At 36.5% G+C, this 24,182-nt stretch overlaps 1 protein-coding gene across 1 annotated transcript; it reads right to left on the bottom strand.

Annotated features, from left to right (window-relative positions):
- On the bottom strand, window positions 169-23,173 carry LOC109836453 (CLIP-associated protein). The gene is made up of 21 exons (XM_020404347.1): window positions 22,648-23,173; window positions 22,105-22,260; window positions 21,960-22,022; window positions 18,420-18,488; window positions 18,061-18,238; window positions 15,812-15,973; window positions 15,421-15,518; window positions 13,802-13,876; window positions 13,645-13,713; window positions 13,492-13,577; window positions 13,306-13,423; window positions 11,786-11,884; window positions 11,356-11,710; window positions 9,386-11,184; window positions 9,172-9,273; window positions 7,913-8,017; window positions 7,755-7,829; window positions 7,599-7,667; window positions 7,435-7,503; window positions 1,768-1,869; window positions 169-662 (listed from the first exon to the last, which is right to left on the bottom strand). Exons 1-21 carry the CDS (start codon window positions 22,978-22,980, stop codon window positions 504-506), a joined length of 4,341 nt encoding a protein of 1,446 aa, XP_020259936.1. The 5' UTR covers window positions 22,981-23,173; the 3' UTR covers window positions 169-503.

Genomic DNA, 24,182 nt, shown 5'->3' with positions numbered 1-24,182 from the left:
GTTATTGACAGCCCACAACACGTTAAAAGACAACGCGATGAAAACACAGCTAGAAAGCTTTGTTTAACACGGTAGACTTCTGATAGATCCTCTGAGCTCAGTCTTACAAGGAATTGCAGCAAAACAATAAAGAAACTCGTGAGAAATGCATTGAAGAAAAATAATCTCTTGAAGAAACATTTGACAAATTCATCACAAATAAAACCAATATGTACACGAGGTCTGCTACAACAAATAGATAAGTTGTACCAAATACTGATATATGGAACTCTACTAAATGGGAGAACATTTCTAGAACTCCCTATCCATTACAAAAACACCCAAGTCTCACCATGAATTTTACACTCAGCCACATCCTCGTCGCCACAAAAAACCACAAACTTGTAAAAAGCCAAATGGGACACATTTTACACTATACAAATACACAATAATTGAATAAACAACAGAAATGCCCAAATACTCACCCACCAAACAAAAAAGAAAAATGAGAGGATGCACACTCGTCAATGGTTAGCGTCGATCGTCGTGCCAGATCTTGCCTGAGAAATCCTGTTAGCATAAATAGTTACCAATCTCAGCTGAGTACTGCTAAGCCCTTCCAAATAAGGAAGAAATGCCTTTCCAAGCATGATGTATATGTCCACCAAACAAAACACCACCGTCTGCAAGAAGCCAATGAGAAGGGATATTTGAAGAAAAAAAATATGAATCTTTTCAAATAAAGAAGGATCAGAAAAAAGTTTGATTTCTGTGAAGATAACCATTAAATAATCTGTTCTCACGAACACGATCATGATTAGTGTAGTTACATTCTGATACATAAAACATTATTTGATAGAATCCATGAGATTATCAAACAGATGCATGCTCCACATGAAATTTAAAAATCTTTATAAGTACATCACTGAAGAATGTAAGACTACTTGGTTGACGGTTTAAATTGCATGACAAAAAGGATCTTGGAAGCAGAAGCTGTGACAGAATCACATTTCTGAGAAATGCTTAATGAAGAGAGCCTACAAAAGAATTCGACGAGGTCTCAGCGACAAGAGGTTGAATGTAGATCAAACACTATTCCTTTAGTCCCATATTTGACATGCTAACAGGGTGTTATTCTGCTGCGAAAACTGATTTGAGTCGTCTCATGCTTTTCTATCACTCCAAAGCTTTGAGGTTTATATCTGTAGTTATCTGGCTTCATACCCAGTTTCTTTTTAGAGATCTAGTCAATGCCTTCATAGTAGTTAGCCATTCGACTCACCCAAGAAGTTGTTTATGCCTTCTTTTACCAATGAAATTGGGAATAGTATTTAACTTATTGCCAAGGGTGAGATATGTGTTTGATCTAGTGACATGATGCTTCTAATCCATTTTAATATTGTAGGAGAAAGATTGTTTAGCGGAAGATGCTAACTACACGTATGGAAATCAAGTGATACTTATGTTTTGTTTGGCGAATTAACCATAAATCATCATAGGAAAAGGAAAATAACATAAACTTATATACACCCATGGACATATGCAAGCATTTCTACATATAAAGTAGTAAAAGTTAATCTAATATATGTTAAGCCAACACAATATGTTCAATCATTATTATTTATGTTCTTATGTATTGACTTCTATTATCATCAAAGTACCCTCTCTTTCTGAGTTTTCTTTTATCCAGAAATCCAGTTCCCATCATCTTTTGGCCAGAGATACCGCTGTCTTCTCCATGTTATATGAGAACAGTACAATATGTTGTACGAGTAATGGAGATCTAACCTTACGAACATCCGGACTCTGGTTCCCAAAAGCATCAAAAAGTGCAGGCAGAAATGAAGGCAATTGTGTCATCAATTCCTCCTGTGAAAGCCGACCAACAAGCTGACAGAAAATAAAGGTGACATCAGTCTCAGCATGGTAATTGCCCACTATTAGTACACCCAAATTCTACCATTAAGAGCCCAAATAATTAAGCTAAGCTTTAGTTTGAAATGTTTCTAAATAGCAAATTCATAGGGGAGAAAACTATAAGTGACTTGGAAAAAAAAAGAAATAACAGTGGCTAACTGTGCATCTCCAGAGAGAAGGATTAAAAAATAAGAGATATTTGAGCATCTATAGTTCTCTAGCATAATAATCGTTTACAAAAACAAAACCTGTAAACCAAGCAAGTATTGAACTTCTTATTACTTCAGGAGGAAGATAGACCCTCACTTCATAATAAAAGAGCACACTGATCAACTACTGCAGCAGCCTTTAGACTTTGTTCAATTTGAAAAATAGCATCTAATATCAGGAAAAAGGTTACTCTTGTTTTGTCATTAGCTGTCAAGCCATGAATGGACGTGCATCAAGTAGGTTATTTTTATCTCTCAATTCACTAATGCCTCGGCATACCACATTTCTTGCTGTCAATGCATGCATTCCGCAAATTGTGTACTTTCTCATTAGAGAGGCTTTATATAAGAGTCTACTCTACATCACTTTTTTTGAGAAACATTTCGGAGATATACGTCATGAATCACGATTCACAACGTATCGAAGTCGAAGGATCTTGGATCACATTTGGGGTACTAGAATCATATCTTTTGGTCTGAGATTTTTACAGCCAGCGAAGGGTCATCGCAAAGGGAAAATGTCTGAGTGGCCGAGGGACCTAACTAGATGAGATATCATAGATGCAGCCCTCTTAACTTCGAACAATCACAGATCACGAACATTTCTCCTTATACCTAGATTTTAACTAACATAGATACTATCATTTGGTAGTGCTCTCAACTCTGCTACTGCTAGCATTTCAACTCTTCCACTCGTTAAAATCACGAGTGTGCCTTCTTTGTAGACAATATACTGCACCAAGTTTAACCTTGTTAGCTCCAAATCACAGTAATTACATTGGAATATCTCAAAGTCATTTTTTTTTAAAACACAGGATAAAAATTTTCAAAAATATAACTTCCAATGTCCGCAGTCTATAGAAGCCCCACCGTAGCTATAGGTCTTCATAGCTGATGGGTACTGGGGATCCGATCCCATAACGATAAAGCCCTATAAACTACAATATAGCGTTCAGGCCCCCCCCCCCCCCCCCAAAAAAAAAAAAAAAAAAAAAAAAACACCCCAACACACACACCCCTTGAAATATGAAAAAATGTCAAAGGGGTGTTGGGTAAATTGTAGTATTGATATGACTATTGACCTTTCCCTTTAGGTTTGATGGAAAAAAAATGAAACAAAGGGGATAAAGAACAGTATATTCTTTTTCGTCCTTTTGTTTTTTGGTTTGGTTTTGTACTCTAGGAAAGGATCTGCTGCATTCTTGAAATAGGAAACACGACTTGCTTTGGTGTTTTGGCCTTTTGGGTGCACTTTTTCTTTTGGGTAATTCATCTTTAATTAAAAAGGGTAGTAAACATTTTCTTTGGTGATGATGTCAGCCAAGGAATTGAATGGATAGGATGTACATAATATTGTTAATTGATAATCACATTTTATTACAATATTATACCCTCATTATCTATTTTATATGAATAAATATACCACTAATAATTATTTTTATCATTTAATTGCAGGTTAATGAAGAATAAATCTCAAACTCTCATCTCTCAACAAAAACCCATTGATTAAATGAAGAAATGAAGTAAAGAAGCCCATTGGAAAATCAATTTCCAAATTATCCAAAAGCCCAGAATCAAGCCGAGTAGCCTGTAAAAGCCGGAGAAAATCAAAAATCCAATATGAAAAGAAATCATATTCAAAATGGTTGGCGACAAAGAAACGACTATATCTTCTAATCCGGAAGGCAGAATTTAACATATAATGTATGAAAATCGCCTATCTCGACGAGACGAAGCTATCCGTGAAATCAGAATTTGGATATAGTGGGTATCAGTGTTTTTAAAGGCGCTCCCAGGCGCGCGCCTCGGGCGCGAGGCGCTTCGGCGCAGTGGATTAGCGCCCCGCAGCAGGTGCGGGGCGCTACACTTGCGTCGGGCGCGCGCCTGGGGAGCGCCCCGCAGCGCCTGCCGCCTTCGTCGATGCGCGCGCATGAGTAACAGGCATAATTCCACTTTTATTTTGTGGGTTATTGGGTATGAACCCGCTTCCCACTTAAAACCGATTTCGTTTTTAGGGTTCAGTCACTCGACTCGCTCCTTCTCCCACTCCTGAATCCCGATTTCTTCGCTCGACTTGATTCCCCACTCGACAGCAGCATGCGGCGACGGGCGACTGCTAAAGGCGACTGACGATGGCTAGCGGCGAGCGGCGACAGCGAGCAGCAAACAGGTGCGTTTTCTTCTCTCTCAGCGATGATTTTCTGCTCCTTTTCTTTCTTTTTTTTTGCGTTTTCTTTTTTCTTTTCTTTTCTTCTCAGCGAGAAGGTCTGTTCAACGTCTCAGGCCCGATGTTTTTTTCTTTTTTTTCGTTTTTGAGTTCTCTTTCGTTTTTGAGTTCTCTTTCGTTTTTGAGTTCTCTTTCTCTGCTCCTTCCCGATGTTTTTTTCTTTTCTTTCTTTCTTTTTTTTTCTTTTCGTTTTTGCGTTCTCTTTCTCTGCTCTCAGCGTTGTTTTTTTCTTTTCTTTTCTTTTTCTTTTTGCGTTCTCTTAATTAAGGAGTAAGGACAGCGAGGTGTTTTCTTTTTTCTTTTCTGATGTTTTAAAATCTGAGTTTTTAGTGGTTAACTGTTAAGTGTAAAATGTTAATTAAGTTCACTCTTCTAAACTTGATTTGAATCATTTGATTTTATTGTTAACTAACTTATAAAGAGAGATTTAATGTTAACTAACATAGCCTTCCTAGCTGTTAATTTTTAATTTAATTTATTTTATTATTATCGCTCTTGACTATTAACTGTTTTTTTTCTTTGGCTTAATATCAAAATGCAAAGTCATGATATTATGAACTAATTGCTTGCTTCTTATTAATACATATCAGCCATAAATGTTGAAAATTTTCAAGCTTATTGATGTAGTACTAATTTTACAGCTACTATTTGATTTCTTGTGCGGGACTGCTAGTATTTATTCTTGCTATTTGAGCTAGGTGTAGTACTACTGGTTGAAACTTGAAACTTGATTCGCCATTTGTAACCTGGAAAGAGGAAAATAAAATTTAGCAATATAGTTGTTAGTGATGCAATATACTAGAGATAAAAGTTTGAATAATTTGCATGATTGAATGATTTGTTAGTAATTAGTATATATTTTATTTATCTGGAGTCCTTGACATTTTTATGTGAAATTTCACAAAAATATATATTTATTCATGCATATAGTATATCTTCAAAAATTTTGTAGTATGGAGTGCGCCTCGCTTCGCTCGGGCGCGCGCATCGCATTGCGCCTTGCGCCTTGCGCATATGCGTGTAAACTGACTTTGCTCGATGTGGGCATCGATGCCTGCATCGATACCAGCATCGATGCCTGCATCGATGCCAGTTTACTGTAGCGCGAGTCAATGGCTAATTTTGCTTGTCTTGGGGCTCAAGTTTGATCCAATGCTCTCATTCACTGAAGTTTACTATAAATAGGGGTCGAGAGTGAAAGGTTAGAGGTGTGAAAATTTTTGTAACTCCTTTTGGAGAGGAGGACTACTCTTAATTGAGAAGGCCTTCCAAATTTGTAATTTTTTGTTACAATTAATAATAATAATTTTTTTACCATTTTAAATATTTCTTCTCTTTGTTGGATGATAAAGATAGAGATGAAGAATTATTTAGAGGTTTGTATTTCTTTCCTTTTTCTCTTTTATTTCTTTTTTATTGCTTATTAGTTTAGATTTATTTCTATGCTTAGTTAGATTTTATTTTCTTGTTAAATAGTCAAAAGGCTAGAACCCTATTGCCTTAGATTTATTTCATGCTTATAGATTAGATTTATTTCATGCTTATAGAGTAGATTTATTTTCTTACATTTAATTCTTGTAATTTATTTTGTAGTTTAGATTTTGTAATTTATTTTATAGTTAGATTTTAATTTCTTACACTATTCACCTTGAGGCTAGAACCCTCTTGGGTTTAGTTTTTCTTTTTGTTTATTTTTATTTTTGTTTGATTCGCCTTTAGGCTAGAACCCTCTAGGGAATCACTATTTTCTAAGAAGTGAGTTTAATTTTAGATTACCCACATCTATAATTGAATCCACCATCTTTAATTTCTTGCATTTTCTTTTATTCTTGAATTTTATTTTTCATTCTTGATTTTTATTTGTTTCTCGATTTTATTCATTCTTCCTTCTTGCCTTATTGATCACATTCATTCTTTGTCACATCCACTCTCACTTACATTTTGCGCCTATTTACACACAATCTTCTCTCTCAATCTCTTCACAATCACATTCACTCATCACTCCTATTTGTCACGCACACAACATAAGAACCGATTTTATATTTTCTCCTACAAAACACCTTCCTCGTGGGATCGATATCTTTATACTATAACTTGACACTGTTGTGCACTTGCAACTTTTTGGTACATGTTTATGCCACATCATTAATACAAGAAGTTCCACCATAGCTGTTGCTGTTCTTGGCTAGTATGTGAGAATAAACTTGAGCAGAAATTAAGACTGGGGGAGATGATTAGAGAGATCATTGCATTATTTCTATTTTTTAAGGTTGAAAAGTCTAGATGTACAGCTGCTTGAGAAAATCTGCCTCTACTTTTGTTATTTGTAGCCCTTGATAGTGTCATTGTTACTTGGTTTATTACTCTGAAGACATTTGATTCACGAGCCAAAAGTATTAATGCTTATTATTGCTCAAATTTAACAAGTGTATGAAATAGAGGAATCTAATTAGGAGCATTTCGACATTACTAGAGAAAAACACACATGATATATCATGATTATAGTCTAGGAGAAAAAACTAAACGAAACTCATTATGTACTTGATGTTTAGATATTAATTAATTGCGCAAAAAACTATACATTATCGTGTTTAATTATTAATTTTTTGGACCCCCTGCCAAAATCCCTGGCTCCGCCACTGCATAAGTATATATTAAACTCCACAAAACCAAATACAAGAATTGACTCCAGTCTATAGCTGAAGTTCTGAACTCTTGTAATGGTGGATTAATGCCAAGTTATTGGTATTAGGAGGCAATATAAGCTAGCCAGCTGTTAAAAATGTTATCTGCTGACTGCTGACTTTTGAACACTGAACGCAAGGATTCATACTTAATTTTTCAGACTAAAGTTGTAAATATAGGTAGTAATTTTTTCTTTCAGCATGGTATGCAAGTAAATTGTTATTTCTTTTTAACCTGCCAGAGCTCTCTCAAGAGTGAAAATCTTGTGGTTTGTTCTTGCATAGTGAAACAGGTTTATGTGAATTAATCATCGAACAAAAAAACCTTGGTCATAACCATTTGGTCTGTTACAGATTTTCCATGCTATGGAAACTGTATTGATTCCTGGAAAAGGAAGGATGAGAGGCTTAAATTTACCTTGGTCAAACAGTTGGTGCAAATAACAAGGGTCTTCTCATCATCACTAACCAATAAAGGAACAATAACCTGCAGCATTTCCAAAAGGCAAAGCATAAGGACATTGATGCCTAGACTTTTACAAGTGAGCTCTTGTTAGAAAGTTGAAACTGGAATTCACATACAGTAAGACATCGAAATGGGTCGTACTGAGCTAGAAGAATAGTCAAACATTTATGTGCTTCATTTGAGACCTGTAGCGAAAAACAACTTACTAATGGGAGGAAAGAAGCAAATTTAGGCAACTAAAACAAGAGAAAAAGAAAAAAGCAGTACAATACCTTTGCAACTCCGTCTTTAGCTGCATGTAATAACTTTTCGGTAACGATCTCCATTGAATCTTCCATTGACTCTTTCTGCTTGCAACTGACATATCACCACCAGAGCCAAACCAGGAGAGAAGAAAAAAAAAGTTCATGGCGTAAAGTTGCTGTCAAACCTGATTGTTGAGCATCTCAACTATCAAAGAAAGAGCGAGCTCCCTGGTAGACGAATCAGGGTCATCCAACACCTCAAGTACTGCTGTTAAGATTTGGTTGAAGTACTGCAGTCATAGTGTTAGCTGTCAATCATTCATGTATCCTTGATAGAATACTAAACTTTTCCCTACTCAGCATTACTAAGACGATACTGTGAACTTTTGCATGTATAAAAGAGGGGTGACAAACATGACAATGAGTGCATGTCATTGTCATGTTACTCACCCCTCTTTTTTATATGCAATTGACAACCCAGCCCTTAGTTGTGATCTAACCGTAAGATGCGGAAATGCTTATAACATAAATCTGCGACATGTCGAGCATATATCAAACACAAAAAAATTCTGTGCAATATTTGTGCGCCCACATTTCATGTGAACGTTTTAAATATCGGCCAATAAACCGATATTACCGGCGATTTATCGGTTTTTGGGGCCTTCCGCTATGATAAGTTCGATTCTAAATCGGTTGTCATTTTTGGATGTATATTGCTGATAATGCGGCGATAAAGTGAGTTATCAACAGATATTGTCGGCCCAAAAATCAGAATTATTGGCCTTTGGTTTGAGTTTAAATTTCGAGCAATAAGCACTTATTCAATGCACTTTAAACCCGACCCGAGTTTCTACCATTGGTTAGTGATCCTAAACATAATTATTTACATTTTGGTATGTTTATATTCATTAAGTATGATTAGATTATATTTTAGAATATTATATTATGTATATCACCATCCGGTAATGTCACTCCTATAAATACTACTTATCCCCGCTATATCCTCAATATCCGTTATCCGATATGAATTTTGACCGTCCGATAAATCCCCGATAACCGATATTTAAAACCTTGTTTCATATACATGATGGTGTGTTCATGCCATGCATTATATTGTAGGACTTTCAAACCTCGCTCATTATTCATTAAATACTATTACACCTGGAATATCCTAGAATGCAGCTCAATGTAGATCAACATAATGAAGTGGGTTTTCAATTGAGTGTCTAATCATTAGGCATGAACAAGTAATGCACATAAGACTCAAAGCAATAAAAGACAAGTACATAAGGTACAAGGTAGCCGACAATAAGCCAATAAATCAAACAATATGAAACCTACTATATATTGCAACTTTATATTCACATTTCAAGCAAAATTCGGCTGAGAAAAGGATGTACAAAGCCAAGAAACATATGCAACAGCACAAAGTGGCGAAATTTACCTTGGTCCATACAGTACTATCGTTAACCATCGAAGCTTCAACCAACTGTTGCAATGCTTCCCGTTTATTCAAAGCTGATGTATCATCACCACTGCTGCAAATCTACATGCAAAATTTTATATAATTGATTTATCAAATGGAGTATAACTAATACATAATGGATATCTCAAAACAACATTCTTTGGCAAGAGTTCAGAAAGACTTGCAAAATTACCCGGTGTAGGATCTGGGGGATGCTTGGACTGTTATCAACATGAGAATTGCCCTTTGCAGGACTAAGCTTCTCATCTATAGGCTCCCTATCTTGAATAATGTCATTACTAGAAGTCAACCCGCTAACCATGGGCCCATCATGACTCAAAAGTTTATTAATATCTAGTCGTGGAGTTCCCAATGAACTCTCATGTTCAGCACCTTGATCTGCTTTGTCGATGGAAGTTGTCCATGCCTCACTACGGTCTACTTGGCGATTGGCATTGAATTTCATTTCCCTGCTCTTTTGACCTAGAAGCTCTGTATCAGAGTCAGGTTCAATGTTTCGATGAGGGTGTCGAGTTTCATCAGATATTCCCTGACCAACTGAAGCATCAATCTGAGTTGATTCCTGCATGGAACTCCACTTTCTTCCACTTTCACTATCAACTGATCCTGCTGAGTACCTGCCAAAAAGCTGACTTTTTCTAGATGTTCCTATATAGCCTTCCTCAAAAGAAGTTCCAATGACATCAGACTGGTCATAAAAAGATTTGGAACGTTGACGTTCTTTCTTAGTCTGTAAATAGTTCATCAGGTCAACTTCTATACGAGGGGTATACTGTTTAAGCGCTCGCCGCAATGAGTTCTGTTCTTGAACTGACAAACTAAGAATAAAGTTCAACACCGCTGTTGAATCAAAATGCGTGTAAACAGATATGATTCCTGAAATAGATGCTTCCTTGAGCTTTGTATTTTTATCATTTACTAAAGGTGCCAATTTAGCAAGCCATAGCTTGAGAAACCCACTATTATTATAACTATCAGAATTTGCTGCATGTTTGTTGAAGGAGTTATTTGCGAAGTCAATAACAGCTAATTTTGCCTTTGGGGACCTCTGTTCATCAAGAGACCGCAAAAGAGCAGGCAACAAAGAATCAGTGCTGTATGTTCTACCAACAATGTCCAGAGTTGTTGAGCATGGCTGCCTAACTAATTCCTTTGGGTCAATCAATCGAGAAAAAACATATGGTAGAATTCTTTCAAGATAACTTTCAAATGGCTTTCTACACGCCGGAATAATCTCTGAAAGTGTTGAAAGAGCTGCTTGTGCAACTTTATGGTGGGGATCATCCAAATGTCGAAAGAACAACTTCATGACCTTCTCAAAATTCTGTGTAACTTCTTGAACCCCTCTCGGTCCTTGCTGTAGCAAATTTCGAAGATAATTAAAAGCAGAAACTCTAGCAACCCAATCTGAGTTGGAACTCAAACCCTCAGTAAGGGCATCACCAAGAGATGCAGGGCCCTCAGCAAAATTAGACATTTCAGCCATTGAGGTCTGACTCTCATCAAAACTATTTCTGCCACTTGCAGAAACCCTTCCAGTAACCTGCTTTCTAAGAAGTGGCCTCTGAAAATTAGGAACATAATGATTATGTGAATCCCTAAAGCCAGAATCCTTGTAATGTGCATCAAAGAATTGTTTCTCCATATGCACATTTGTGTAACGCTTCGTTGATCTGATATCAGTATTGTCTTCAAAATTTCCATCTAGCGATCTTCCAGATCTTCTAGCCGTGGCCAATGACAATGAAGACAGAGAATCAGAGGACAGTTTGCTTTGGTAGGATGACTTAGTTGAATCTCTTGAGCTCTGAAAACCAATGAGATCAGTCAAATTTGAACCTCCATTCCTTGTGCTGCTGCCTTTTGTGATATCACCAACAGCTGAATCGACTGAATTCCTTGAAAGGAGATTATTTGAACCAGAAACTGCAGTAGGAAATGGTGGATCACGGGCCGATGGAGGGTCAACTCCTGCACTTGGACCAAAAGAGGAGAGAATAAACCTTTAGCTTATTCAGTGCATTTCAGCATTGCAGATACTAACCATATTGTTACAACAAAACAGTGTATTTTAGTCATAGCTCCTCAAAACTAATATATCTAATTACTACTACTAATAGGATCAAGCATCCCAATTTATACCTAGATCCAAGCTGGTTGAGTGTGTAATTGAAGACTTTGATTTATCAGATATGTTAATGCCTCTCAGTAAACTTTCAATGGCAGAAACTTTTTGCTTGCTGGAGTGCAGCATGCTCTCAAGACTTCTCTCCGAAGAATTCCCAGGTGGCTTTAGCTGTGATGAAAGAAGAGAACCTGAAGATAAAGAGGGTGCAACAGTTGAACTCCTGTCCATTGCAATAATGGCAGAAGTACTGTATCCAGGAATATTTGATGTAGGGGCATGAGAAGGAGCACGTGAAAGCTGTGCTCCTCTTTCGCGAAGTGAGGGGGAAGCATATCTTTTGTGCAAGCCTCCGTCTTCATCATTTATTATCTGCAAATTAATTCCTTCATATGAGTAAAAGATACGAAAAGCTAGAATAAACACATCCCTGAAACAATGGTGTACCCTTTGTATGACAGGATCAAAGGATAAAAAAAGGCGACGAGATCGCTCTGGCCAAGTTTTAGTGAACATCCGATAGCATATTCGAGCAGTTGAGCGCACCTATATGGTTACCAAAATATTATTCAGTTCATCAGAAAGCAAGAATATATACAGCTCAGATAGAATCCTAAACAAAAGCACATGCTCATGTGGGAAAGCAAGTTCATACATAAATGATAACAATGACAAATGCAACAGTCTTTATCTTGAACTTTTTCAGTCATCTGCATACATCCTCCTCCCTGCAACCCTATAAATAATGACTCTGGGAACTTACTGACATACAGATAATCTCTGTTTAATTACTATAATCTATACTCTCCACCCTAGTCTAGCCACCTTCTTAGCTACAATCTTGCTTGTATTGACACTTGTCTCTGTCAACGTTCGCATTTCACCTAGATTCTTTTTTCCACGTGTAAATGGTAATGAGATTTAAAGTCTGACGGCAGCCAAACTAACAAAAAAACCTATATAGTTATGGATGGCAATTCAGCCCTCCATTTGCAACGAAAATCACGAATAAACTGCTCAAGCAAGAAATACATAATTCACACAGGCATGCCTACATTGTTTGTTAAAGAAAATCCATAAAAATGTAGCACAGCTGCACAGTTATGACAACCTGATATTGTCAAAACTCATGCAGGGAACTTAATGCTTGGAAACAATGGATTCATGCATGAAAGATTGGTATCAAGCTAAATCATGAAAACGAATATAGTGACAAAGAATGGATTGCATGAAAGCTTTGCATTGTTTTCAAAGAAGCATAAATGTCAAGTATAGTACTGGAAATATTGATCACCATGTGAAAAATACCTTGATAATCCATCTAAGTGAATAGATAAAGCTATTCTAAGCCACGCCTTGTATCCCGGCCTTTTTATGGAACATTTGTATAAGTTTGTTTCTAAATTATGTGTGCCTCAGAATTAATCCTTAATACAACAACTACAACCAATAATTGAGCCTCTATACCAAATTATTGAGATTAGCTATATGAATCACTTTTCACCAACAACTACAACCAATAATTGAGCCTCTATACCAAATTATTGAGATTAGCTATATGAATCACTTTTCACCATTAGTCCAATTAATGGTCATTCCTCTATACCAAATTATTGAGATTAGCTATATGAATCACTTTTCACCATTAGTCCAATTAATGGTCATTACTTTATAATAATATTAGCAACTAACATATCCTTTTCATTGCTTTTGATCCATCCTGTTTTTCAATTAACCCTTTCCTAATAAGTCTTCTTGACTAATACTCATTTATGTCCATGACCTCCATAAGCCCTCATATATCAGCCCAAAAGTTGACTTACAGCTTATCACTTTAAATCAATGGATTTAGAAAGAGAAGTAATTTACTAAACAGTTATCACATTGCTTATAACTTTGTTCGAGTGAACGAACCTGTTTAGCAGCATTCATATAGCATTAATGTATTATCAAATTAAAATTCGTACCTCACCCATTGCATCTGCAACACAACACTTTATGAGATCTTCATAAAGCTCCGCTGATCTCTGTATTTCAGGAGCATCAGCCCAGTATTCGAGTATCAGTAATGCATATTCACAGCACCTGAGACAGCATGACATATAGTTGAATGAGGATAAAACCAAAGCACAAATCAACTAAATTCCTTTTACCTGGCACGAAGAACCGCACTCCTGTCATTCTTTGCAGAATCAGCTATCCGAGGAAGAACACGAGCAACCTTACAGTTCCGCAACATCTGAAATACTAAAATATCAGTAAAACCACAGTATCAGATGACTAAATCAAGTGCTCAAAGTTCATACCGTCTTTATGCAATTGTCAGCAGACTCAGCAATAACAAGGACAGTTATCACTACAAGTTTAAATAACACCTAAAACACATCAATCTGCAGGTTAATAAATATTTTTCAGAAGACATTAATCTAATGGCCACACGCTAAATCAGCATAATGATAATACCGGTATGAACAACTCTGCGCAAGCCTCAAAGTCTCCCAAAAGTTCCTTAGATAGTAGGTTTAGCAGATGACAGGCCTATAGAAACAAATAACCCCGATAATTTTCAGTACTGTATCACAGAATGTCAAAAACTGCAAGAAAAATTATAATAAAAGAATATCAAGTTAACTTATAAGCTTTTCCATAATTCCATTAATGATGGGCATGAAAACTATCATAAGCAAGTTACAGAAAATAGCATCATAGATTCACAGGTGAGTGGCAACAATGAAGGTAAATTTGATCAGCTGGTCGGAAAAGTTTCAGTAATATTGGATGAGAATCTAAAGGGCCTATCTTAAGCCATACTAGAAGACAACCGATGAAGGTTTGCTCAATATTTTTAATGCCAGAGTCATTCAACAAATGAAAACTTATGAAACAGTCAAATACAATGACTCAATCATTTTTTTAAATAACTACCATCAGCAATGTAGCATGGCTAACAACCTTCACTTCCTACATCAAACAAGCTAGGAATCTCATTCAATGATATTTGACGGGTAACAACTAACTAATCAAGTATGGAGAACTGATGACATTCCACTGCAGTCCTGTCTTTCAGCAATCAGTCTGCCCATGATAGTTATCAAATATGAAATCAGTAAATGCCAGGAAATAATGGATAACAATGGGAATAGCTAACTGCCTTTTATGGAAGAATATAAGCTCATGGATTGTGATATGACAATATTGTCAAGCAAACTTGACCCTTAACATTGTTCCCCACACGGGCTTTCGACCACATGAGAGCGCTCCAGGTGTAGACATCGCACCCTTGAAAGCGCAGAATGTTGGCATCAAATAAACATATTTAAATTGAAATGAGAAAGCATACTATCAAGATGAAGTAAAATGATTATGTTTCTCCCCACCCTCACCCCCAACTATGCTAGCGGTCAGACCCGTTTAATAAGGAGGTATCTACGTGTCTAAAGGTATCATAAACGAACTCAGGAAAATATCTATTAGTATAAACCTTAAACATTATAAAATGAAAGTGAAGGTTTTCAGATACAAGTAATTACTAACATTAGAATCAATATTAATCTTCTACAAATATAATGTTTGACATCAATGAAATTGTATCATATTAAAGATTTCTTTAGTGTGCATTGTGCATAGTTGTATCCTAAAGCAAATGCTATTATATTTTAAATATAAGACATGGGAATTAAGCCTAGACCACAAAAAGGTCCAAACTAATCTGACCTCCATCGAATCAAAACTTGGGGGCATACTATTACAATTCTTAGCTTGACTAGTGCTAAGCTTTGACCCAATTATTAACTGGGATGCGTATAGGCTTAGGAATTGTGATGAATGGGTTAAAAAGAGTCATATACCTATAAACATGAACATAATATTGAAATGAAATCCTACGAGTTGGAAAAAATTCTAATACCCTCTTAGGGTTTCGTAACAGTCTCCTTTTTAGGGAAGTAAGGAACATTTGCCTCGCAATTGACCCAAGAGTTTATGCTTGGAACTAACGAAATAGAAAACCCTCTGGCTCACAGCACACATATCATTCAATATCTATCCTTCATCAAGAGGAATTTGAAAGAATAGAAATTTACCTGTTTTACTACGCTAGACCGTCGATCCAATAGTTGAGTACTCAGAGGAGAAACAAGCTGCTTTAAGAGCATTGGAAATGACGGGTAGTCGGCAGCGCCTAACAGAAATAGAGTGAAACTTTTTAGCGTAATATCAACTGATAGCATAATGACATATCCAAAGGATAGAATGAGCTGATGAAATTTAGAACATATTTATCAAGCGCGAAACACCTGCTTTAGAGGAACCATTTCAGCCAGATTTCATAAATGCAAATGGAGTTTTCTCAATGCATACAACAATGTTAGTAATGAACCCAAAGTAACACGTAATGCTATGAATTTATGTGTGTACAGTCATTTGACATGCATTTGAAATGTTAAGAAAAGAATAAAGTTAAGGTGGTCTAACCTCCAAAAACCAGTCCTTCAATTCTTTGCATGGCAGTTATACGGAATGACCAATCTTTCTCTGGTATTAGAGTAGATGCTATCTTCTCGAATTCTCGAATCAACTCTTTTTCAGAGTAGACCTTTATCGGATCCACAGGCTTTTCAGTAACGTCAGCCTCCCCTGTAGAACAAGAAAAATCAACATGAACTGCATAAAAAATACAATAAGTAACGAAGCAAGGGAATTTTATGGACAAAGAAAACTGACTACCTCACTCAGTTATATAGCAGAAAAGTCATTGTAGTAGGTCTCCAAATCGACTTAGGTTAATTTAAGAGACACATAATCATAGTCAGATATGTACAAAAAAATAGCAGAAGCACAGAAGGTTGCACAATCCATATCTTTTTTGGGTTGGGACTGTTTATTTTTCCTTTTTTCCCCTTTTCTTTTTTTTCTTTTTTTGGTTGGGGGGGCTGGGGGTCCGAGGGGAGTACTTGACTTCAAATTTCTTCAACAATATAAGGAGTGGACATAAAGCCGCATACGAGAAAAAAAGAAGCAAAAGTTTACAAAAGACTATGAACCGGCAAGAGGAAACAGAATGAAGGAAGCCGAGTTAAAATCAGAATCGTGAAAATAACAGCAGCAATTATATTCTACCTGTGAAGAGATTAATTTTCAGAGTTATATTAGTACTAAGATTCGCAAAATAATGAGGGTATATGTGAGACATCTCAATGCAATGGAGCAGAAATTACATGGTAGACGCCTATCCAATCAGACTGCATACAACTTACAGTTCAATTGATGGGTTGAATACAGACCCTTGAAATAGAGAAAATGGTCACAATCATCTTAGTAGTAAGATTTGCAAAAAGTGAGGGTATATGTGAGTCATCTCAATGCAATGGAGCAGAGGTTACATGGCAGACCCCAGTGGCCCAGTTCAATCAGACTACATACAGATTACAGTATAAATGAATGGTAGTATGGAATGAATGCAGACCCCTTAGTATGGGATGAGCACAGTCCCTTGTGATGTAGTGAAGGATGAGAAAAAGAAAAAACTAATAAACATAAGGCGTGCATGGGTCAGGGAATAGATGGTTCACGGGGTGAAAAGATTAGTTGTGGTTGGTAAAGGGAGGAGAGGAATACTACTTTCTTAATGAGAGGCCTGTCCAAATTAGAAATAGTGGGTGAATGTAAAAGGATATTCCTGAGAGACAATTGCGCCTCTAAGAGTAGATCTGACTGAGATATTTGCCCGTGAGTGAAAAGTTTGTGTGTGTTTGCATACTGTGAACAATTGAAGACAAGTCAAAACGGGCCTTTGATAACTGCAACAAAAAGAACACCAATGAAAAATAATGATGTAGAACCTATGTTGAACCACCATACTCATGGAACAATTGTTAGAAGCCTTCTTTTAGGGACAGTTCACAGTAGTTAATAAACAGTTTGAACCCGCTGGACAACCAAGGTTACCAAGAGATAACAGTAACACTAGTCCAATTCATCATGACTGTTTGCTTCCTGAAACTATTGTATATTCTTCGGATGTTGAATTTTGTAATCAAACCCTTCCCATGAACCAATTAAAGTAAGTAAACCACATATACCAACATAAATGAGTAAATGTCTCTTGTGCAATGACTCCAATGTGCTCATTTACATATTTAGCCGTATGATCCATCCCACCTACCCCCACGCCACACCCATTTACGTGGTAGAATGCATCCATCATCCCCAAATATAGCCCATAAAGAATTTCAATTTGCAGATATGCCCAACAGTGTTGGTTGCTCACAAATTTCTTCTTTCCTGTGAGGGGTGTTGTTTTTTCCCTTCCCTTTTTTAGTAGTTAATTTGGTGGTGGTAATGGTGGTTGTTTCATGTGTGCATGCAAGTTGTCTGTCAGCGTCGAAGTGTTTGCGTGTTGGGGAGATACTGACAGCTAATTACTCCATTAGACAACATATTGATTAATCACAGTGTAGTATAACAGCTGTTTACTCTTTCTCTAAGTTTTAGCAACATTTTTTAGTAAACAAACTCAATAACCAGTTATGCAAATCTTCTTCCTGAATGGCATGTCTCATAAAACTGTATAACCCTCATCAGATCTCCAAATATCTCTAAGGATGCATAGCAAACTCCCAGTATTTTAAATCAATATTACCTCAACTTTTTCCTTCTCAACGGGCACATAAAAAAAAGAATCTATAATTTGAAGTTGGATTCAGGTGAAGAGTGAAACTGACCTGCAGCTCCATAGAATGATGTTTCTCTTGGAGTGCTCTTAGCCCTTGGGCTTCCCTTTCTATGTGCAGGAGTATACGATTTTGTTTCTACAGGTACAAAGCGAGTCAGCGTCCCAGCACCATCTGATGGGTTTACTTTGGGCTCTATCTTTTCTAGTCTTGCGTTAATCTCTTTCATCTGCAGCACAAGACAAGTTATTAGACTCTGCATGTATGCTGCATTTCGTTGGCTAAGACGTCCAAATCTTTCAATGAGGATAGGCCATAAGAGTTGTAAACATAAGCATCTTCACCACAGAACTTGGTGGTCCACTTGTCCTAAAAAAACATTTCAAAATTGGAACAATTTGAGGTTTTACCATTGATGAAGGAAAATGTTGCCGCTGCAGTTCTTCGCGAAATTGAGAACCAACCTGCCTATACATCTCCTACAGGGGGAAAAAAACAATAACATGGATCAGAAAACAAATTCCTAAAATAATGTTAGCATGATGTAACATACAAAGGGAACAACTTTTCAAATCGCCAAGGGTATTCTTATAAGTTCTGTAGAAGAAAAACTATGTTTAATGTAAGGAACATTTTTACCAGCATGTTCAGCACTATTACCATACATTCAATCCATTGCAATCATTCTTGTGGATTTCCATTTCCACAGGAAACATGTAAGCGCTTACCCAATAATTACATACATCAAGCCATATGTTACATAGCTTACCTCCTATTTTCTACTAGAGGTAGAGGGAACCACATACAAAAAGCTAGAAAAAAATAGACGAGAAAAAATATTCAATAATCAAACAAAATTCAGTTTGGGTTAATAATCCAAGAATATCAATTCAATTCAAAGAAATTCCAGCAAACATGGCAATAACGGTAAGAAAGGTAATATGTAGTTTCCATTTGTTGTTGTTAATTAATATTGATTAATATTGAAAACCTAAAATAATATAGTGCACAAAATATCATGAATGTCACACATGCAACAAGGAAAAAATGCAGGGGTTAAGGAAAAAAGGCGTTCAAATCCAAAAGCAATGAAGTCACAGGCTATTTTATCCAAAGAGGGTTACTGTCTTCTGCTATGGCAGACGAGTGTCATCAATTTAGTTGTACTTGGATTGCAAAGAAATTTAAGTATCGCAGAATCTTAATGGTAAAATTTGCTTCCCAATATAGTCTGTTTGGCTGGATGAAGTGGGGTACTTTGTTTGAAAGGGGGCCCTTGAATGGGCAAAGTTTTCTCAACATGATGAAATATACCTTTGATATTCTTGTTCCAACCGTGTCACTCAAATTATACAAGATGAAACATATGCATGCACATATAAATGGGCATACACACGGGATGTAACTAACTTAGTTACACATACCTATAAAAACATTAATGATTCACACCATTCATTGTGATCTATGAATTCAAAACTCAAGTAGATAAAAAAAACACATAGATTTAATATTATTAGTTTATACAACTAGAAATGAATGGCCTGCAACGGTCTCAAATGTCGGTTATTTTGAGTGGCTTGAATTATAGGATAGAAAATTTTAAACCACAATTTGTGATCTACTGAGATTTGATGACATGTAGATAACAATGAACGATTTGGATTTACGATATAAATGGCTGAAAGTGTATTTTGATAGGCATGTGTAACTAAGTTACACACTTTGTGTATTGTAACCATTCCCCATATAAATATATTCATTCATATGCAAGTGTTTACATTTTACAGATGTATTTAAAAGTAAATAAACACATGGACACACACATATATAATATATCCTAGGTATATCGTCTATACACAGAACATATATACATGTATATATTAACATACATATGTTGTATGTTGTATGGTTACATGTACATATATGATAAACCAAAATACATATGAATACCTGGATGTGCACATGCAATACACCATGGTGCAAAAAATGACAAGGTAAGAGAAAGATCTAGTAAAACTTTGAGTTATAACAGGCAACAACCCCAACAAAGCAGACTTCTACATCAATTCGATAAATTATCTAAAATCTTTCGTTTGGACATATGTCTCGCATTTGAAATCGTCTGGGTTATCAGCTATAAAACCAAACCCAATTTTCAAAACCTCAAAACATTGATTAGAACTACAAAGTGCAAACCAAAAAGCTAAAAACTAATTACCTCTAGGCAAAGCTTTTAAAAGCTATCTGTTTCATTCATTTTCATGCCATTTTCCCTGTTCTGTTATTGCCACTAATAAATGCAGAACACTTGAATTGAATGAACCCCCACAATGCATTGAGTAGGTGTTGTAACTCGATAATTACAAGTGAAGCTGATAAAGAATGAGAGAATAAGGGGTGGATAGCCTATGGATGACGTCACAGCTATAATTAGGGACCCAGGTCTCAAATTTGTCTATATCAAACAGAATAGTAGTCAAGATAAATTCAGTTACTCCAATCGGGATATCTAGATTTTCTATGATCTCTCATTTTTCAGGCCTTCACAGAGTGGTTGGTGCTCAATCCGGTTTTGCGCTGTATATCATTCTCCTTTATGAGACCTAACTATAATATTCTTATCGTCTAGTACCCACATTAATACCTATAAATTAAGTGTTAGATAGTAATAACATATTTAATGTTATGAATTATTTTTAATTATACAATACTCGTATGAATTAATGACAGCATAAATAAAAACAATAATAATGAGTTCTCACTAGCAAAACTAATTCGATCTTCTCTTTCTCAAAGTAAATTATATGTTGTTGCTATGTGATAGGGGAAGTGAATTATACAATTATACATTATTCCTATCATATGAAACTCACTCTCGCAATTTGATGTGCTAGTTTAGTTTCAATCTCGCTTTTATCTAAACAAACACCCTCTAAGTTGCAACCCTTAAACTACCCATCCCTCATAACGAAATTTCAGAAATTTCTAGATTTGTTACAGGTATTCCTCCATAGTATGCATTCAAACATCAAATATCATCTTTCTACACTCTTGTATGTACTTAAATCAACCTTAGTTCATGCAGGTCCGCAATAGTATCGATTGTGCACTGCAAATGCAGCAAGCTTACATCTTACAAGGGCACAATTCCAACCCCAAAATCGATTTCAAGGATTAGAGAATCCACATTCACAACCCCTACAACTTCATTCTCTTTCTAAAGAATGAAGTCTTTCATTCAGATTTAGTTATTAATTTATAGAAAGGAATAACTAATTAGATCACTCTGCAGAATTACAGTGGCAAACAAGGGAAAACAGGGCAATGGTAATAAGCCTCTATGTTTACATTGAGCAGAATGCTTGGGTGTACATTTTGATAAACCATGGGACAAGGAAACGTGTGAAAAGAGACATCCTTCTCTGCAAATTTAAGTAACTTAGTTCAGGAGCATCTTGGTCCCAACAATTTAACAAATAATTTTATATATCTCAGCCCAGAAAAAGAAACATTAAGAATGTTGTAAAAAATAGCCTCGGCGGCTGCTCAGACAGTGCGGCAGTCAGGACACCTTGGTTAACCAGGCACCGGCGCACTAGGCAGCACGTACGTGTCCAGAACCTTTGGCATCTTCTAGTACGCTGCATACAAGAATCCTTCTGATGTGCAAAATACCCCATTGGTCGCTTGATCTTAACAAATATAATTTACATCTGCGAACTAGTTTTTTTCCTAGGATCAAACCAAACATATGCTGATAACAGGAAACGACCATCCCACATAGGTCCTAATACATTTCATGTTTAACTGTCTAAAGGAAAAAATAATAATTTGCTTGTATGTAGTTTAATTCATAAAACTAATTTAAAAATGATAACGTCAACAATTTAATTACTTCCGGAACAGCCATCAGTTTCAATATTCTAAAAAGTTGAAAATTGTATGCTAACCTCAATGCAGAAAGTAGCAGCTTCTCTAACACTATAGTTTGAGTCATTTAATAGTTGCAAAACCTGAAAGACAAAAACAAAGGGTTAACTGTGGATGGATCTAAGACACATAAACATATCAAAAAGGCATGAGAGAGACACTCACAGGAGGAAGAAGAACTCTTTGGAGAGTGAGCTCAGTAGAAGCAAAAAGACCGACTGCTGCTGCAACCGTCCTGGCAAACTCTTCACGTACTCTCCAACTCTTATGAGACCAGGCGTAACTTCCAGCTCTCTCCACAATGATGGTGGGTGACGAGACCTAAGACATATGCAATCACTAATATTAGTTCCAATGTTGCTCTTTTTTCTGATCAAAAGCACTCAAGATGAGGGCTTTTTAAGCCACAACTCAATATGAAAGCCTGAAATAATGCACCACAGGTTCCTCTCCCAATGCAAAAGGTTGCTAAAATTTTATAATCGTCTCCAATTACTAAAACTCCAAATAATATCTAGAAAAGAGAAGATTCACTCACTCTCACCCTTCACTAAAAGCACACGGATAAAAGCTAATTTCATCTTCGATTACTGCAATCCCAACTAGATTTGTGATCCAGCATCAAAACCAACAGATCGCTACCACATCAATGCGAGACTAAATAAAACATCTAAAAAAAAAGTTTTAAGTTTTTCAACAATCCCAAACCTCCATCAACGTGATCAACAACTGCCTAGCCGCATCCCGAACCGGCTGCTTCCCATCGCCCAACCTCTCAACGATCGCCGGCACCAACCCGTTGAAATGAAGCTTCAGGTGCTCGCCCGAGAGAACAGCGGCAGACGACAGCGCTTGCAGCGCGCCCTGCGAAACCCTAAAATTGTTGTCCTTCATCAGATCCGTGCAGCAATCGACGAGGGAGGTGACCTCCGACGACGAGAGGGTTTTGGTCGAGGACTCGAGGTGCTGGTGGAGGCGCTCGACGCCGGCCATTCGCTCTTTTGTGTCCTTGGCTCGCGCCATCTCGAGAGCCTCCTCCATTTTCAGGGTTAGGGTTTCGGATCTGGGCCAATTTTGGGGGGCTTTTGGGGGAATCCTTGGGGGAGTAGAGGGTGATGAGAGCGTGTGGGTTTTCGCTGGAGATTGGAGGAGAGCGTGGTGGAGTGAAAAAAAGGAAGTGCCAGTGGTGGTTGAGGGGGTGCGCTCACCGCTGATGTTTGAGGAATTTACAGAGGGATGCCACTGTTTTGTTTGCGAGGATATTTTGCGTTTAGGGACTCCTAAGTTCAAATGTTTATAATAACACAAAATAAAATGGATTTTTTTTTTTTTTGGAATCCTTAAATTTTTCCTGTTTAGCCCCTGCTTTTTTGTTTCTGTTCAACTCTAGGAAACTTGATAGGGATAAAGTAAAGTGCATTTATTCAAGGCTAAAAAAGCTAACTTGGGTTCCGCACTCAAATTGGTCCCATACTTTTTTTTTTTTTCTCAACTTAATTTTTGTATCACACCTCAGCGACAAATTAGATCCTTTTTTGACATTCATTAACTATTAAGTGTTTAATTTTTTGTTTATGACCACATTACCCTCAACCCCTATACTTTTGGTTTTGGACACTTTTGTACTGGATGAACTTGATTTTTTTTTTCCCGTGTATTTTTTTTGTTTATCATGTAGATAAACATAGCTGTCGGGCCGTCGGCCGATAAGTGATGAAGTTAGAAGACAAAAACTTATTTGCGTGTGTGCTAATATGTGTATGATAGATTTCTTTTAGCCTTACATATTTCTGTATGTGATCATTCACAAAGTTCAACTGCTGCTTATAGTTCTTTCATGCAGTTACGTCTCTAAAATTGTCATTGCAACTTGCCTTATACTCTTAAGTCATCATCCAGATATGGCACAAAAAATTCCATTAATTCCCCCCCAAAAGGTTTTTTTACAGAGTTTTAGCACTTAAACCCCCAAATTAGAAAAATATGATTTTTCTTGCTAAAAAATACAAATTACAACAGACCCTAAAACTAAAAATCACAAAAAAAACCTCCTACAATCTGAAAACTTCCAAACAACCCTTGGAAAAATGAGACTTCCAGAAAGCTATTTGTAATTTTGAAAAATTGATAGGGTTGTCTATAAAACTTTTAGGGGCATTTGTGTAAAGTTTGAAGATACTGTTTATAATTTTTAAAATATTTTGAGTAGCAGTTTCTAGTATTATCATGAGTTACTTGTAAAT

This window comes from Asparagus officinalis, chromosome 4 (genome assembly GCF_001876935.1).
Source record: "Asparagus officinalis chromosome 4, Aspof.V1, whole genome shotgun sequence".
Taxonomy (NCBI): Eukaryota; Viridiplantae; Streptophyta; class Magnoliopsida; order Asparagales; family Asparagaceae; genus Asparagus; species Asparagus officinalis.
This window is presented reverse-complemented; position numbering and strand designations above follow the sequence as displayed.

Coding starts and splice junctions, on each gene's coding strand:
- LOC109836453 (XM_020404347.1), bottom strand. CDS start 22,980: ATGGAGGAGGCTCTCGAGATGGCGCGAGCCAAGGACACAAAAGAGCGA. Junction 11,885..13,305: donor TTGCAGATGCAATGGGTGAG/GTACGAATTTTA, acceptor GTAACCATATAG/GTGCGCTCAACTGCTCGAAT. Junction 9,274..9,385: donor TCCCCCAGATCCTACACCGG/GTAATTTTGCAA, acceptor TTTTGCATGTAG/ATTTGCAGCAGTGGTGATGA.